Genomic DNA, 18,654 nt, shown 5'->3' with positions numbered 1-18,654 from the left:
AAGATCATCATCAACATCGTTGCTTCACCTTGATCATTATTCTTGCACCTTCACTGAGATGACTGTTGTACCATATCTCAATCTTCATTACCGCACTCTTGTTGAGATCATCATCATGTCAACTAGGTCCCCATACTGACCTCGTCTTCATTGGGATCTTGACTGTGTTTATGTGATTACTATGAGCATGTTGAGAGTGTATTTCATGACAAGTATGCCGAGACTGTGAGTGCAACTGTGGGATCATCATGAACCTCCTTATGTTGAGACAGTAAGACAGAGATTACACCTAGAATGTATGTTGAGACAGTGAGGTTTCCCAAGATCTTTCTCATCATATATATGCAAAGACTGCTACGAGATAGGTCCACCGAGACTATGATAGTGTTCTTCCCTGCACTGAGATCTTCCCTACACCGAAACTGGAATCATGATAACCATCCGAGAAATGTAGAGCCATTGTACTCATCAAGATTCTGAACTACTTTGCTTATACTTGATCAAGATTTTGAGCCACTGTACTTTACCGAAGTTTCAGAGCTGTCTGAAAATCCTTGACTCTAATTCTAAACCTTAACGCCTATTTATAATGGTTATGTCTCCCATATTTAGCCGACGTGTCAATGTGAATCGATGTGTCTCTTTTATTGAGCCGACATGACATTTATATATGCTTTGAGGCCGACATGACTGTCTTCTTCATCGTTTAGCTTGCAGACTTCTTCTTGTGCTTGTCTTGGAGGATTGTGCTTGTCTTGGAGGGATACTTGTCATTTCTATAGACTCATATTTTTCTCATGCTCAAGAAGAGCTTCTTAATACATGACATTGACTCTTTGACTTATCCTAAGGCTCTCAATGGGAGCCACTAATAAATAAACCTCTTGCTCATGAAACCCATGCAACAAGGCATAATAAATTCATTTTCTTATAAATCATAATTACAATGTCATGAAGACCGAACCTAGTTACACTTTCTTCAACACTCCCTCTTAACTAGGGAGGTATTCATGATGGTACTTGGTCATTCTCAATCTAAAGAATTTCTCATAAGAAGAATCGGATTGGTAACCCATCTGTATAGCATCATAGTAACCAACATTGTTCCACAGCAAGGTCTTGACTGATAGCTCTATCTCTCATTAGATCAGAGCACAATGTTGGTGAGACCAATGACTATAGACCCCTTCATCATTGTCTCTCAAGGTACATACCCACCCGGTGTTCACTGAGTATGACCTTCTAGGACTATTCTTATCTTGGATTCCTAGCTCTCAAAGAATATCAGTCCTCATTCTTACTCTTGTTTTAGATGCCCTACACATCCTCAAAGAGCATCGGATGCCAGATGATTACCCAATCCTCCATTCTTTCTTCCAAAGTGAAGACAAGAACGCTATGTCTATCTCTCCCTCTCCGCTAGGGAGGATATAATATGTCTACATTTCTCTTCATGGCCTTCACCTAGACTTATGGCTGTTAGTCTTGGTCTAGTGCATGACACATGAAATAGAAAAACACAATTGTCACTCCTTTTTAATCAGGGGTGATCCAATCCAAGCTCCCTCTTGATCAGGGACCTGTCAGAGCTCCCTCTTAGCTAGGGACTCTTCTATACATCAGCAACTTCTTCTTCGTGGGTCCTTCAGCTACTTGATCAACTTCTCTCCTTGATGTCATGAAAATCAGTTGAGCTTCTTCCTTGTAGGGCAACAGCCATCGATCACTTTCCTCCTTAGTTCATAATGTCATTCCTTTCTTCATGGAAAGTGGCCTTCTTCATATCTAGAACCTTCGTTATATGACTACTTCTTTCTCATCATGCTTCTTCCATCCACCACATGAATGCTAGTTGTACTTGTATTTACAACTCTTGTTTGAGTAGCCCTGCATTATCCAAATATTATTCAAGAAATCAAAACATCATATTAAATTAAATCATACCTTACGAGATGGCTCTTCATCATGACATCTTCTTGTAGGTATCAACATCCTGCACACATATTGACACATCTCCCAAAGATATCCATTGTCAAGGGTCTTCATCTTTTTCAGACTTTCATCAGAGTCTTCATATCTTTCCGAGATATTTCCTAGTCAAATCTTCTTGGTCTTTTGGATGTTGATTTCCTTCATCATGGTTGCATATCTCACGATCTCTTCCTTCCTCACACATTCCATTCCCAGGAGCTTTCAATCAGAGTTTCTAAATTGTAGTTAACCACCTCATACTTCATATGAGGACATATTGTGTTGATTTCATCTAGTGTGACTTATGCCTTCCTGCATCCTTTCAAAGGAGGAGATATTTTTCTCTTGATCGTGCTTCTCAAGATAGAAGCAATGATCCATGTTACCTGCAACCATATGACATGACATTATAATATTAAACACAAGCATACATACCTTATTTTACCTTCAGGTCATCGAGGCTTCTTCCAGTAGCTTCCTTGATTGAAAAGATCTTCAATCCCTTGATCTGCTTCATGTCATCACATCATCATCTCATGGATTCCATAAGTTGGAGTTCTTGTTGAAACACTTGCTTCCTCTCTAGATTAGTGAACCCTTCGATGAGGATTCCATTAGAGAATTTTGAGGATCTTGTATATCCCCAACTGGTAGATGTTTCCTTTTTGACTTGATGTATGATGAGCCTTGTCCTAGATGACTCTTTCCTTCAATGTCCACTGAGGTTCCCAAGAGCTATATCCTTCATGTTTTGTTTTTCATGGATTTTGTTCTTCATGATTCCCATGGTGATGTCACGAGCTCTTGTTTCTAATGCTTCCATGATGCCACGATGCATCTTATCATCATTGTCATATCTTATAACAGAAGCTTATGATAGGACCCTTTTGTGAGGGATACCATCTCACTCATAGTAGAGATTTGTTACTCCCTCTTTCCTTGGCCCCTTTTCTTCAGCTTCCTCCATCAATGGTATGAGCTTCTTTCTATAAACTTTCCATAGCATTGAAAACTTGCCTTTCCTTTCTGCACATGTTTTAGTCCTTTCAATATTTTTGCCATCAACTTGTCTTTCTCTATTTAGCATAGAGACCATAAGTTGTCGAATGAGGTAACTTCCTTATCTCATGGATACTTGTTACCTTGTTAGTGCATTATAGATCAATGATGGTTATCTTCCTTCCTAGATCTTGTATATGAGACCTTATGAAGATATCCTACATCCTTTGATACCTTTTACTTTCATGTAGATCAGATTTCATGTGACCTTCTTCATTGCACATTCAGAGAATGAGTTTATCATCTTCATCACTTTGATGTCTCCAATATTGCTATGTGAGGGGATCTTTCATAAGTATCCCTTTCCATAAATTCAAAGGAGACCTTTTGATATGTTTAATGACTTCAGCTACTTAGAGGACTATGTCTATCCTCCTTCTTCATGCAAGGAATCTTGATGACCCATCAACCTATAGATGTCCTTGCAATTCATGAAGTCATTTAACCAAATTTGATTATAGAATGAAAAGATACTTACTTGTCATGTGAAGATGAAATCTTCACTTTGATTGCTTTGATGATGGTTGAAGAAGATATATGATGGCTTCTTCTTGAATGATCTTCGTTCGAATGAGAAAGCCTTTTCTTAATAGAAAAGGTTGCTCCTTTTGATAGGGATGATTTATTGCTTCCTTGGATGATCTTCTTCTTGGATAAGGAAATGATCCTTGCTTGATTACAAACTTGAAGATGACAATGCCTTCTTGCCTTCAATATGTTTTGCCTTCTTTTATAGAGTAGGTCAGGATTGCTTCAATCTTTTCCAAGATGATGAGATCTTTATTTTGAGGTCCTTTGAGTTTCATAGCTTTGTAGATATCTTGATGAGAGTCTTGGTGGTCTCTAAATGATGGTTGTGGAGACACAAGTTCTTGTTGTTGTAGACTAATTCTTGATTGTTGTTGTAGATTGTTGTTTGTAGACTAATCCTTCAATCTTGACAAAGCTCTTCAATCTTGCTTTGATGCCCTTCTTGAAGATTGATCCTTGTATGTCTCTTTTGCTACCCTTCCTTTGACTTCAGCACCTTAGCTCTGATACCATGTTGAAGAATCTAGGGCAATTATAGTTAATGAGATTCTTCTAAGCATGATAACTATTTGTGAGGTGTTTTTCATTTTTTCTTCTTATTCCAATCTTCACTTATTATTATTAGAGTGTGTCTTCTTTAGTTCATCAAATAGCTATCAAAACAAAGAGACAAGAACACAAGATGTTGCAATCCTGCCAAAGCCAAAACCTCTCCCTCTTGGAGAGGAAAACCCACACAAAATTCTTCTTATAGAGATTCCAATTGACGAATACCAAGACCATGACCCTTGACCTACTAGGCCACTCCAAGACCAAGACACCAATCCTCTTCTTACTACTGAGATCATCATCAACACTGCTACTTCACCTTGATCATTATTCTTGCACCTTCGCTAAGATGATTGTTGTACCATATCTCCATCTTCATTACTGCACTCTTATTGAGATCATCATCATGTCATCTAGGTCTCTATATTGACCTTGTCTTCATTGAGATCTTGACTGTGTTTATGTGATTACTGTGAGCATGTCGAGAGTGTATTTCATGACAAGTATGCCAAGATTGTGTTAAAATTGGCAACTAGGGCCAAACTCCATGTGGGCCATCTTATTTATGGCAGTTGATTGGATTCCTCTCGTCGAGAGGTGTAGGATTGATCTAAAGATCATCTGATTCCGACGTGTATTCACGGAGATATGAATTTATTTGTGTTATGGGACAATTCGTCAAGGTTGGTCAGCAACCAAATTGCCCTCACTTGTGCTCAACGTTTTAGTATAAAAAGAGGTGGCTTGCTAGTCATTTTCCCACACACTCTTATTGTGATCTCTTCCTCTCCACTTGTCTTTGGGTTTTGGTGGGAGGAGAGATCCTAAGAGTCAATGTTGCCCTAATGGAGAAGGCTAAACGCTGGTATGAAGCAAGCCCTAACCGTTGGCCTAATGATGCCCTAAACACAGTCATGAAGGCAGAATGCCCTAGTCGCAGGTCCAAAGGGAGTTTATGTTGTTGAGGAGATGCCCTAGACCTAGTTGTTGTCATGGGTAAGAAGGAGCTATGCTGCCTAATGAAGATGCCACCTAAACGCAGTCATGATGAAGAATGCAGTCATGATGAAGTTGCCCTAAATGCAACAATGGTTAAGCCCTAAACGTAGCAATGGTTAAGCCCTAACGCAGTCATGGTTAAGGCCTAAACGCAGTCAAAAGGAAGAATGTTCACGCTACCCTAACCACAGTCTTATAAGTCACAAAATGGTGCCCTAGACGTTGTCAATTCACAGTCCATGAAGGGAACTCAATCCGTAGTTAAGGAGGATAGTTAGAAGGAATGCTAGAGAATTGTTAGAGATAGTTAAGTAGACCTTAATGCTGTCTCTATATACCCTAACACTGCCCTAAACGCGGTCATAGTAAAGACCTTAATGTTGTCCATAAGGAGATCCCTAACTCGTTCTAGGCCACAGTTAACAAGGGGTTCATCTACAACAAAAGGAGGATGTACATACTGCGTTGTAAGGAAAGGTGATTATGCAGTTATAAGGCTGATTGGAAGACAGTGCTGTCATGATGTTGTAGATGATAAGCATGTTAAGGACTGAGATTGATTTGAAGGGTTGCTATAGCTAGCTGCTTTGCTAGGCTACAAGCCATAGCAAGCAGCTAAGTCTGTCCCTTGACAATATTGCAGTGTACACCACAGTAATGATGGACAGTATATTAAGATGCAGCATACTTGGATGGATGCAGCATGAATAATGAATGAATTGTTGAATGCAGTGACTATTGTGAGCAGCGAGGTGCAGTATGGTGCAGCACTATGGTACAGCATGATGATGGGCATGGATGTATAGCAGCGGCTCGATATTGCAGAAGCTTGTTGGTGATGGGTACAGTAGTGATGGAATGGTGCAGCATAGTGCACAATGATGGGTACAGTCATGATTGGGTGGAGCTCAGTGATAAGATCAACTCAGTGAATGGGTGCAACATGTTAGGATATTCCGACACATAGGATATAGTTAAGTTCAACTTGGTCTAGTGTAGAGTTAGGTATAGAGTTAGGTAAAGTGTGTTTTTTTACCGTTGTACATTTTGTAACTTACAATCCGACGGTCACGATATGTAGTGATCCGACGGTTCATTCTCTCCTCAGTATTACCGACACTTGATCCGTGGCTTGACACCCGATTGGTCCATGAGTTCTATTTAAAGCGCATGGAGGGTCATTGTTCGGGTAATCCGTGCATGAGAGAAGCTTATGTAAATTTTCATTCTTTGATTAATAAATTGCCTGTAGTACCCACGTTGGGATAGGTCGTGGACTGTTTCCCTCTTTGAGGGTTTAACCACGTCAAAAATACTGGTGTATTGATCTGTGATCTGGTTGTGAGCGGTGTCCTTTTGGTATTCTTTCTGAGGAACTTACCCTGTAAATTCCTACATGGTATCGGAGCTATTTGAGGGCCGCGTCTGTTGGTGATCCAAATCTGAAGCCAGTAGAACTGCATGCGGCTGTCGTTTCCTAGATCTGTTGTTTGTGACTGCTTTCGGGCCGAGAGGACTGCTCTGTTGCATTTGGAGCATCTGTTCCAGTGAGGAACCCCTTTCGTTTCACGCGAAAAGGTTTCCGGTAGCCCTAGCTGCGTCATTTTTCAGATCGGGAGGTATACAGTGTTTTTTGCAGTTTACTGTTATTTTCTCTCTGCTTATTTCGGTTTCGGTTTATTCAGCCTTTTTTTTTAACCGGATCTATACCTTTCATTTCTGCGTATGCTCTTTGCCCTGCGACTCTGTGCGATCTGGGCAAATCAGAAACAGAAAGGAAGGATTTTTCTCATGCGTATGCTCTTTTCCCTGCACCTTAGTGTGATCTCGGAAAATCAGAAACATTGAGAAAAATATTTAGTTTTTCGGCTAAAGCTAACTTTGAGATTTTTTTTAAAAAATTTCTAGTTTTTTTGCTAAAGCTAACTTCGAGCCGCAAGGTTCGTTTTTCTTTGCATATTCGTGTTGGGTTTTGTGTTTTGTGTTTTGTAGGGAAAAAGAGCTTTCTCAAGGCAAGCACGCAAACCAAGACCCCCCTCTCTCTCTCTCTCTCTCTCTCTCAAATTTTTTGTATAGATCAATTGGTTCAAAGCTATTTTAAGAGAGTAGAGGTCTTGGGTTCAAGTCTCCATTTTGTGGGGGCGGATTTTTTTCATTCCCGCACATTCGTGCACTTTGCCGGCAACGTCAACAATTTTTTTTCAAAAAGCCATAACTTCTTCATCCGGAAGCCTTTTTCAGAGCCGTTTTTTTAAAACCGCCTATTTTTTCGAGATCTATCCATTGGAACACTTACTTTCAGCATCTTCAGCTTCAGTTTTTTTAAAAAAAATGGAAAGTCCATGCCAAGTCATTCTTGACAGCACTAACTACTTCCAATGGGTAGCCTACATGGAAGATTTACTTAGAAGTAAAGGTCTCTTCAGAATAGCCACAGACCAAGAGAAGAAACCAAAAGATGAAGACAAGGCTGCAAAATGAGAAAATAGACAAGATCAAGCACGTGGTTTGATAGGGATGTCTATTTCTCCTGATCTTAGATTCCACATTGCAGAACTTGAGACTCCTCATGAAGCATTAGAAAAACTCGCTAAAGTTTTTGGGATTAAAAATGAAATTAGAGCCCATCAACTTGAAAATGAGTTACTTACTTTGGATCCTAATAATTTTTCTTGCATTGAAGATTTCTTGTCCAAATTCAAGACCCTTAGATATCTCTTGGAAGGTGTTAAAGTTAAGAAAGAAGATGGTAACCTTATTTATTCCATCCTTACTAAGTTGGGACCAGCCTACTCTGTATTTGTTTCCACTTTCCATTCTACAAGGGAAGCTTTCATTTGTCAAGGAAAAGACTACAAGGCCCCTTCCTTTGACTCCTTTTGTGATTCCTTAATAAGAGAACAAGAAAAACTCTTACACCTTGGTCTTCTTAATCTTGGAAACTCTTCCACGAAAGCGTTAGCCACCCAGCAGCAACCAAATTCAAAGAATCCTAAGAATTCATATCCTCAAAAGAATGGTCCTAAACCAACTCAGCCTCAAAATGAAAGATCATTTCAGCAAAATGATAAGACCAATAAAAACAAATGGAAGAAGACTGATAGACATTGTAACTTTTGTAATCGAGATGGCCACTTAGAATCTAAATGCTTTAAGAAGATGGAAGCCTTGGAAGCCGCAATGAAGAAACATAACATCCATGTGGAGCCTACTTCAACTTCAACTTCCGGAATGGCACTTTTTGCATGTCGTTGTCAATCATCTCAGTCTGGTTATGCATTAAATGTATCTTCTTCTTCTTCTCATTCTCATGAGTGGCTCATTGATTCTGGAGCCTCTTATCACATGGCCAAAAACCAAGCCATGTTTTCTTCTTTAAATGATTGTAACACCAAAAATATATATGTTGGTGATGATAGATCTCTTAATGTTGTAGGGACTGGAACTGTTCATCTAGACAATGGTCAGTTTAATGATGTATTATGTGTTCCAACCTTATCCTGCAACCTTCTATCTGTCTATCAGATAACTCATTCAGGTGAAGGTAAAATTGTTGAATTTTCACCTCATGATGTTGTAATCAAGGATCTAAAAGATCCTAAACAGATTCTAGCTACTGGTCTTGCTGATGATTCCACAAGGTTGTATAAGTTTCACAACTTTGGCTCATCAAATCTTCTTCCCCCAGTATTTGTTGCTCATAATGATGAAGTGAGCAAACTTTGGCATGAGCGATTTGGTCACTTAAACTATCGCTCCCTTCAGCATCTATGTAAAGAAAATATGGTGACAGGTCTTCCTATGGTATCTTGCAGAGATGGTGTTGTTCCAGATGTGTACTCGGAAAACATCATCGGGACAGTTTTGACAAACGTGCCTCTTGGCATGCCTCAGCCCCTTTACAGCTTGTGCACAGTGATTTATGTGGTCCTCTTCCTGTTGCTTCATTCTCTGGCTGCAAGTACTTCTTAACTTTCATTGATGATTTCTCCAGACGCACTTGGGTATACTTCTTAAAACTCAAAAGCGAAGTATTTAACACATTTTTGGCCTTCAAAGCCTTTGTTGAAAAACAATCTGGACATCAAATTCTTAAGCTAAGAACTGATAATGGTGGAGAATATGTTAAAAACACATTCATCAACTTTTGCACCGAAAATGGAATTCAAATGCAACATACTGTTCCATACACTCCACAAAAAAATGGTGTAGCTGAAAGGAAAAATCGCACCTTAAAGGAAATGGCTAATTGTATGCTGCAATCTAAAGGACTCAGTCTTAGTTTTTGGGCCGAAGCAATTAATTGTGCAAATTATATAATCAATCGCACTCCTACTAAGGTTCTAGAGAATATCACTCCAGAAGAAGCTTGGAGTTCCATTAAACCAGATGTAAGTCACTTTCGTGTGTTTGGAAGTGAAGCATGGGCCCATATTCCAGATGAAAAGCATAAAGCTTTAGAACCTAAGAGTGAGAAATGTACTTTTGTTGGATATTCTGAAGATGTAAAAGGTTATAGACTTATTCCATTTAAGTCCAAAAATGTTATCATTAGAAGAGATGTAAAATTTGATGAAAATAAATCGGCCTGCGAGCCTAGTCTGGCGGATGTGCCACCTCTTCCTATCTCTTCTACTTTTGAAAACATTTCTTCTTCAGATGATGAAAGCGAGGATGATAATCCTCCCCCACCTTCTCAGGATCCTCAACTTCCAAGATGGGTCCGTGCTACTCGGGATGCAGCAGGTGATCTTGCCGGTGATCCTACAGATCAGCGACGTACACGTTCTCAGTTTGAAAGAGCCTCTTCTTTACTGGCTCAAGCTCCAGTAAATCATGATCCTGACACTTTTGCAGAAGCTTCAGGCCATCCACATTGGGAAGCAGCTATGAATGAAGAATATCATTCATTGATGACAAATGATACATGGGATCTTGTTCCTCTACCAAAGGGACGCAAACTTGTTAGATGTAAATGGGTTTACAGAACCAAGTATGGACCAGATGGGAAAGTTGATAAACATAAAGCTCGTCTCGTTGCTAAGGGCTTTTCACAGGTTGAAGACATTGACTACACTGAAACCTTCTCCCCTGTTGCCAAAATGAACTCTATCCGCCTTGTTCTTTCCCTTGCTGCCTCTTTCAAATGGGAAGTCCATCAGATGGATGTTAAATCTGCCTTCTTGCATGGGGACTTGCAGGAAGAAATCTATATGGAACAACCCATTGGCTTCATACAAACAGACTCCAGCCTTGTTTGTCGACTTAAGAAATCCCTTTATGGCCTCAAGCAAGCTCCTCGGGCTTGGTATGCCAAAATGGATAGCTTTCTTTTAGAATCTGGCTTTTCTAGGTGTCATTCTGACAATACTGTCTACACCAAGAAAGTGGGCAACTCTCTTATCATCCTTGTTCTTTATGTTGATGATCTTATTCTTACTGGTAGTGATCCCAACCTTATAAACCATGTGAAGTCCAGCCTTAAAAAGAAATTTGAAATGACGGACTTAGGACACTTACACTATTTTCTCGGTCTTCAAGTCTTGCAATCCAAGGAGGGTATTTTCCTTTCCCAGTCCAAGTATGCTTGTGATATTCTTCGTCATTTTCACATGGAAGACTGTAAGCCAGCCCCTTCTCCCTTTCAGTCTGGAGTCAAACTTTCAGTCTCTTGTACTTCTCCTAAAGTTGATGCTACCTTATACCGTCAACTTGTAGGAAAACTCTTGTATTTAACCCATACTCGTCCTGATCTTTCCTTTGTTGTTGGCCTTGTTGCTCGTTTTATGCAAAACCCCCGTGAAAGTCATTGGAAAGCAGCTAAAAGAATACTTCGTTATGTTCGAGGTATAGTACAGTTTGGGATTCATTACAGTGCCAAAGCAGCTCCTCTGTTAGTTGGTTTCACTGATTCTGATTGGGCTGGTGACCCTGATGATCGGAAGTCTACTGCCGGTTATGTCTTCACTCTTGGTTCGGGACCTATTACATGGGCTTGTAAGAAACAGGCTGCCATTTCTCTTTCGTCAGCAGAAGCAGAGTATCGTGGTGCCGTGGAAGCTAGTAAGGAAGCCTTGTGGCTTCGTCAAATCCTATCAGAGTTTGGCTTTGAGCAGCAGCATCCAACCACACTTTGGTGTGATAATCAAAGTGCCATTCAGCTATGCAAAGATCCAGTCCAGCATCAGCGCAGCAAACACATTGAACTACACATGCACTTCATCAGAAAGCTCATTCATGACCATGTTCTTGAAGTGCAATATTGTCCAACAGATGATCAGGTTGCAGACATCTTCACAAAGGCTCTCACAGAGGCGAAGTTCACTAAACTTCGATATATGCTTGGAGTTCAGGAAGTTGTCACTAAGGGGGATAGGCTCTAGTGCCTCCTTCCTTCTCCTATTGTGTCATATTTGTAAATCCTTCAATCCTATCCCAAGTTGTTCTTAAGGGGGGATGTTAGGATATTCCGACACATAGGATATAGTTAAGTTCAACTTGGTCTAGTGTAGAGTTAGGTATAGAGTTAGGTAAAGTGTGTTTCTTTACCATTGTACATTTTGTAACTTACAATCCGACAGTCACGATATGTAGTGATCCGACGGTTCATTCTCTCCTCGGTATTACCGACACTTGATCCGTGGCTTGACACCCGATTGGTCCATGAGTTCTATTTAAAGCGCATGGAGGGTCATTGTTCGGGTAATCCGTGCATGAGAGAAGCTTATGTAAATTTTCATTCTTTGATTAATAAATTGCCTGTAGTACCCACGTTGGGACAGGCCGTGGACTGTTTCCCTCTTTGAGGGTTTTAACCACGTCAAAAATACTGGTGTATTGATCTGTGATCTGGTTGTGAGCGGTGTCCTTTTGATATTCTTTCTGAGGAACTTACCCTGTAAATTCCTACACAACACAGTGATGGGTGCAGCATGATGATGAGGTGCAGCACAGTGAGGTGCAGAATGGTGATGGAGTCACCTTGGAGGATCAGCATGCCTTCACCTCAGTCCAGATCAGCTACCTCATGTGACATCTTCTTTGAGAAGATCTCTGCACTTACTTTGATAAGTCAAAATGTTGACTTCTGATGTATATGTACTATCTCTCTCTCTCTGTTGAACTATTGAAGAACATATAAGAAGAACTGATCAAGGGTTTTCACACATTGGGGTTTGTCCCTGGCTAGTGCCACATTTTGTGTCCTCTTGTCTTGGCTTGTCTTCTGCGATTTATGTTTATGTTCTATCTGCATTTTACTATCATGCTAAATGTGATTGCTAATCTGGAATTGATAGAGTTAATGTGAAAATTTGAAGTAAATTGCTCTCAGCATAGAACATACCTAAAATTAACTGATTGTGAGTGCAACTGTGGGATCATCATGATCCTCCTTATGCCGAGACAGTAAGACTAAGATTACAACTAGAATGTATGTTGAGATAGTGAGGTTTCCTAAGATCTTTCTTATCATATATATGCAAAGGCTACTAAGAGATAGGTCCACCGAGACTGTGATAGTATTCTTCCCTACACTGAGATCTTCCCTACACCAAGACCAAAATCATGATGACCATCTGAGAAATGTAAAGCCAATGTACTCTCCGAGATTCTGAACCACTGTGCTTATACTTGACTGAGATTCTGAGCCACTGTACTTTACCGAAGTTCTCAGAGTTGTTCGAAAATCCTTGATGGAGTATAAGAGAGGTCTACCTAGGAGAAAAAACTAAACCCTAACAAGGAGTAAGGGAATAAGAAACCCTAGTTTCAAACCCTAGCTATCATTTTATGAGGGAGAAAATTCAATGAGGAGAGCTTATCATGAAGAATCACTCATGGGATTGTCACATAAATTCTATAATGGGTAATGCATACAATACCATTGCTAATATTCCATAGAAAAAATTCAATAATAACTAGCACATAGAAACCCTAGACAATAACCATTCCATGCAATAGCCATAAAATAAATTCCAATACAAAGAACACTTACAAGATAGATGCATGAACCAATCCTTTATTGCTCCAAAATGACATCTCCAAAACCAAAGAATAGCTCCATAAGCAAAAAATCCACAATAGATCACATCTCCACAAGATACAAGACAAATTTCAGCTACGTTGAAATCTCTAGGAGGGTTGAATTGATACACAAGTGATGATGAAAAGACAAATGAGGTGACCTCCACTTACATGAGATCTACCTCAACTAAATTTTGACTAATGAAGCCACTAAGACAAGTTTGACATAAGATAACCTTGGGTTACAAGCCAACCACTAGCTAAATGATAAAATAAAACATAATTACCCATATGTGTGAGTCGTAGCCTCTAGAAATGTTGATGTCATGCCCTTTTATGGCTTCAAATGCCATGTCATGGTGTGGTGAGGTGTCAAAAGGTGTCATAGTGCCAAGATATCCTAAATTTGAGGAAAATCTTTCAAATCCTCCTCTGGGATCCCAAGTCTAATTGGGGTGTCATCATGTCATCCCCATGGGTCTTTAATTGTCAAAACAAAGCCTCCTCTCTCCAACGTTTGGGCTTCTCCAAGTGAAACAAGCCCTCCCAAATCTCTCAATAGGAGGTCATCCTCATATGGGCTTTGAATCAAGTCCTATCCATCAAGGTGTGTCAAGGCCTTCGCATGCTCGATCCAGTGGTGTCATCATGAATAATTCACTATGCTAGGTCACAGTAGACCAATGTCACGGGTCCTAAGGGTTCTCTAGGACATGCAACATCTAATCAAGTCATTAGGAGGCTCAACCCTATCAACATTGTATTTGCTAAGTCATTTGTCTCTTTGAAAAGCCTGGGTACCTGTGGAGTGGGTACCCTCAAGGCCTGAGCTGTTGTGGTCCACCTGACATAAACATCAAGAACTCAAGTCAAAGCAACAATCCATGAGAGACTATGATCATATATGCATCTAGGAGGACCAAACTTGAATGTTAATGGCATATTAATAATTCAAACACGGATCACCTTTCAATATCTAACTAGATCAAGCCCATAAATGTGTTCCCTACGTTGATAGTAGTGGCGAATGGCCAACCCTATTAGGTGCTTCCAACCCTCAAGGGGAAGTGACATTTCCAAGGCCAACCCCTCAGTCAATAGGCATTAGTGTAAATGTATGACAATGGAGGGAGAAATGCTTAATGGCCAAGTGCCATGGCCAAAGGGACCAGTTGATGGGGATTCCACATCCTAAGTGTATGAACGCAAAGGACAGAGTGATCATGGAGGCACGAGTTACCCTGCTTGGCCTCATTTTTCGGATTTCCACCCCTCTAGTGTGCCTTTCACTTCTTCTTGATAATGCTCTGTATTACAATGCATGTTGATTTTTGGTAGCATCAGATGTGCTCTAGCCATGAAAATTGGTGAAGAGGCTAAGGCACATGAGATCTCCAAGACCCAGAAATCGTTTGGAAAAATTCCACCCGGATGAAGAGATATTAAAATAATTAATATTTTTAATAAGGTTCCTAAGTCTAAACTTAGTAAAATTAAAATATTAATTTGTATTAATATAATATGCGTGAGAAAGTTCTAAATAAAGAGGATCAAGCCAAATCTAATCTTAGCCATTGATTAGGGACTTAATCTCCGTCGTTGAATCATCAACAGGAAAAGTATAAGAGGAGGTTTGAGGGTCAGTTGGAGACGCACCAAAAAGAGATTAGTGAGTTCGATTTTCTGGGGCGAGGTTTGCTGAGGAAATCAAACAAGTGATCAGTTTCAGTGAGGGGCAATTTGGCAGGAGGCCGAAGAATACATATCAAAGCGGCAGCAGAGTGTCGGAAAAGGTAGCGCAGAGCCTAGGAGGGTTGACGCAGAGGCCAGAAGGGTTGACGCAAAAGCTGAGGATGCCAGCGCAGAGGATGCAGAGGGCCAAAGAAGCTGACGTAGAGGCCGTACAGGTCATAGTGACTGACGCAAAGGACGCAGAAAGCTTTAGAGGCTGCACTAAGGTGATTCAATGGGACAGACTGAGCGCTGATTGGATGATGCAGAGCCGAAGAGGGTGACGCAGTGCTGAAGAGGGTGACGTAGTTCCAGAGGAGTGTGTGGAGCAGCTTTTGTTGTCCAGCACAAGGAACAACCAGAGTCACTGTGGGATTGTTCATCCGGTTGCTAATTAGCCGGAATATCTCTCTTCGGATAGAGGTATTGCTGCCAAGGAAATTCTCTAAAGGGTGAGTCAATTCTAGCACCCTAGTTGCATTCAGAATCTGCTTAATAATAAAACCCTCTATATGTTGTACGGGTTTTCCCACATTGGGTTTTTCCAGGGACGATTGTCCAAAAATAACAGTGTCCCTTGTGTTGTCTCAGTTTATTTCAATTGTTGATCTATATATCTGTGAAGGTTGCATTTGTGTTTACTTCGATATTCATGCATTTAAATAACTTGTTAATGCAAAGAACAAGTAGGAGATAGTAATCAGAAAATACAGTAGGCGTTTCTAATGTGTTAGATTCAGGAATTTTCATAACGCATAGCTCAAGAGTTAGAGCTTCTTCTTTATGATGTAGCATTTATATTACTTCTTATGATGAGACAGTCCATTGCTCATGAGGGTTTGGATATGCAAGGGTTCCCTTTTTATGTGAATGAACATCATGTGCTCAGGAACTGAGTGATGGCCAATGAGAAGGGTAGAGCTCATGCTAGGCTTTTGCCCACGTGCTAACAAATGTCCCAACCATCTTTTGCATTTTGATTTTCTTGTTTTTCTTTCGTTGTTGCCATGATATGCTTTTCTGTTCTTTTAGTTGCATCAACCTCCAGGGCAATGTTTTTCAGCCCTACTCCAGGAGTGTGGACATGTGGGTGCCAAATTCCAAAGAATCAATGACAAGTTAGACCTGAAGAATGGATGTGGCATATTGGGGTTTGTAATGTGTGATGGAAAATGTCAAGTATGGTATAGGGGGTAATGAACATGCTATCTCAATTCGGGTTTTCCAAGTAGTGCTCCTCCTATAACCCTAAGGCATTAAGGGAGGTCCCACTCGACTAGGTCTAAGAATTAAAACCTCTGGTAAGGTGAGAGGACAATTTACAGTCAAGATCAGTCAATCTTCCAGATCACCCCTTTATTCATACTAAACGCCCGAAATAAACAAGCATAAGCAGCAGAATGATCAAAGTACCTTTTGAATAGCAACCCACCTTCCTCCAAGTGAAAAAAACAGATAGGGAGAGGCATCTGGCTGATACAAATGGCAGAGGCACATAGCATATCACTGTCAAATAGTGGTTGTCAGAGGCTGCTGGCCGGCTGGCTATCCTGCTGACTGTCAAATGTAGGAGAAAATTCTCCTATGGGGGTACCCATTTTAGTGGGTAACAATGAAGAAAGGCAAGAAATGAATGATCTTTACTTTTAAAGAAACCTTTGTTTTTATGGATAACTGAATTGGAAGAAATAGCATTAATAGTACGACAGCTTACCTATTTTCTTGAAGAATAATAATAATACTTAAGAGCATTAGAGTTCTAAAGAAAAACAGAAGGGAAACAAAAACTTATTCCATTGCTTCCTCACGAATAGAAATAAGCAGCATCTCTGAGCATATCAACTTTTCTTACCAATAAAGCCAAAGGCGAGTAGACAGTAATGCCTTCATCTGCATTTTCAAAAGACTTCCCTTCTGATTAATCACTCTAGAAGCATTATCACCAAGCAATGACTCACTTTCACTGTTGGTATCTTCCATAAACCTTTCGTTGGATAGATGTTCTAGAGATGCCGCTTCATCCTCTCCCTCGTCTACAATAAATCATGGATCATAAATGTCAATAATTTGCAAAATATAAAAAATCATGCATGTGCCTCAAAAAATTAGCAGGAAATAAGTAAATGAAGCTTTTGTATTAGTAAAATCTCTATATGCTATACTAGGAATGCATTTTTTCAAAAAAGTGAATAAAAAATGAAATCATAAAAACACAGGTTCCTTTGGCTGAAAATCAATGTTACTAGAAAGCCAAAAATATTTAAAGCAGGTGAATGTTCTGCCAAAATGTTTAAATATTTTACAACTTTACCTTACACATATTCCGCCTCAAAAGTGAATAGGAACAATAGGGTGCATTTACTGTAATAGTTTATGTTTTCAATAAAGTTAAGTATCTATTACAAGAAATGCAGAAAACCATATTCATAGGAAAATCTCATATTCGGCTTTTAAAGTGACTCAAGCAATGACCATGAAACATGCAAGTAATATAAAAACATTCTTCATACAATTTACACCTTGGACAAATGAAAGGCTTGAAAAGAACACCCTCTAAGGCATTCATATGTAACGAACAACCATAAACTCAAAATCCTTTTGAAGATATAAAGGTTCTGGCTGTAGGACTCTTTCTGAGAGGTCAATTTGGGACTAGTCAATCAACCAATAGAATGAATAATGGTCAATTACATTTCAAAATAAACTGTGTTTCCCTTCAGAGCATTTTAATGAACCTGAATGAGGTCTTTGATGGTGATCTTAATTCTTACATGCATTCCAATCAAATGAGGTTTGACATGCTGTTCGAAACAAACTGTTGAGAAATTATGAAGGCACTATAAGTAAGTTGTTGCTAATTCAAATTGTGAATTGTCATACGATTTTACTTTTACAGATTTGATGTTGGAAGAAAAATTGTTATTGATGTCAAAGGAGACACCAGCTCAAGGAAATGATGACACAGGCCCATCGAGGACATTATGCCCTTTCCAACAATCATTCATTTGCCTCCAAACTCCTCATAGATTGAGAGAAAATGAATTACAAGTTGAAATATTATATTTTTTATGCTAGCGGACATGAGCCTACATGTACAAGTCGGCTCCTCCTCAAAGGAACGTGTCTCTTCACTAGCCATCAACTTGGATCAGACAATAACACAAGAAGAGCAAGAAGGGCTCACAACTCATGAGCCAAGGAGGCCAAGGAGCACAAAGGTTGAAGATTACTTGTTTTTGAGGCTTTTATGGTTGGTTTTTGGGATATATCTCTGGCTAAGCTAGGACTACTTGTGGAGTAAAACTTCTTCCTTCCATTGCAGCTTGGATTGGTTAAACTTGTGAACAGAACAACTTCTTGCAGCTCGGACTAGGTATTCCTTCTCAGGACCTGTAACCAGAGATTGAGGCTTGGACCTGTGGACCTATTGCAGAGATATTGTGGACCTGTGGACCTATTGCAGAGATATTGCGGACCTGTGAACCTGTTGCAAAGATATTACGAACCTATGACCAGTGACTGTGGCTCGGACTTGTGGACCTGCTGCAAGGATATTACAGACATATTATACTCCATAAACTTAGATTATGTAGCCTCCTAGCAGCTTGGACTTGTGCAGACCTGTAGCATTTAAAAAGGAGCTCGGACCTGTGTTATTTGCCAAATTCGATCCTGTAACATTTTAAAAGAATGTCGAATGAATTAATTAATTTTGAGCAAGCAGAAGCTCAATAATAATACAATGAATTTACAATAATAGAAACATCAGGTTTCTATGTAGAATATGGA

General features: G+C 39.8%; 1 protein-coding gene across 1 annotated transcript in view; it reads right to left on the bottom strand.

Moving 5' to 3' along the window:
* The window catches only part of LOC149149590 (uncharacterized), a 528,411-nt gene that overhangs the window by 372,352 nt on the left and 137,405 nt on the right, over positions 1 to 18,654 (bottom strand). Inside the window, exon 8 of the mRNA XM_089442525.1 lies at positions 16,718 to 16,898. Within this exon, the coding sequence (XP_089298651.1) occupies positions 16,718 to 16,898 (181 nt within the window). The remainder of the gene's footprint in view (positions 1 to 16,717; positions 16,899 to 18,654) is intronic.

This window comes from Pinus tabuliformis, chromosome 9, assembly GCF_031772625.1.
Source record: "Pinus tabuliformis cultivar Carrire ecotype Pingquan chromosome 9, CPIR1, whole genome shotgun sequence".
Lineage (NCBI taxonomy): Eukaryota > Viridiplantae > Streptophyta > Pinopsida > Pinales > Pinaceae > Pinus > Pinus tabuliformis.
Note: the sequence above shows the minus strand (reverse complement) of the source record. Positions and strands in the feature narration are given on the sequence as shown.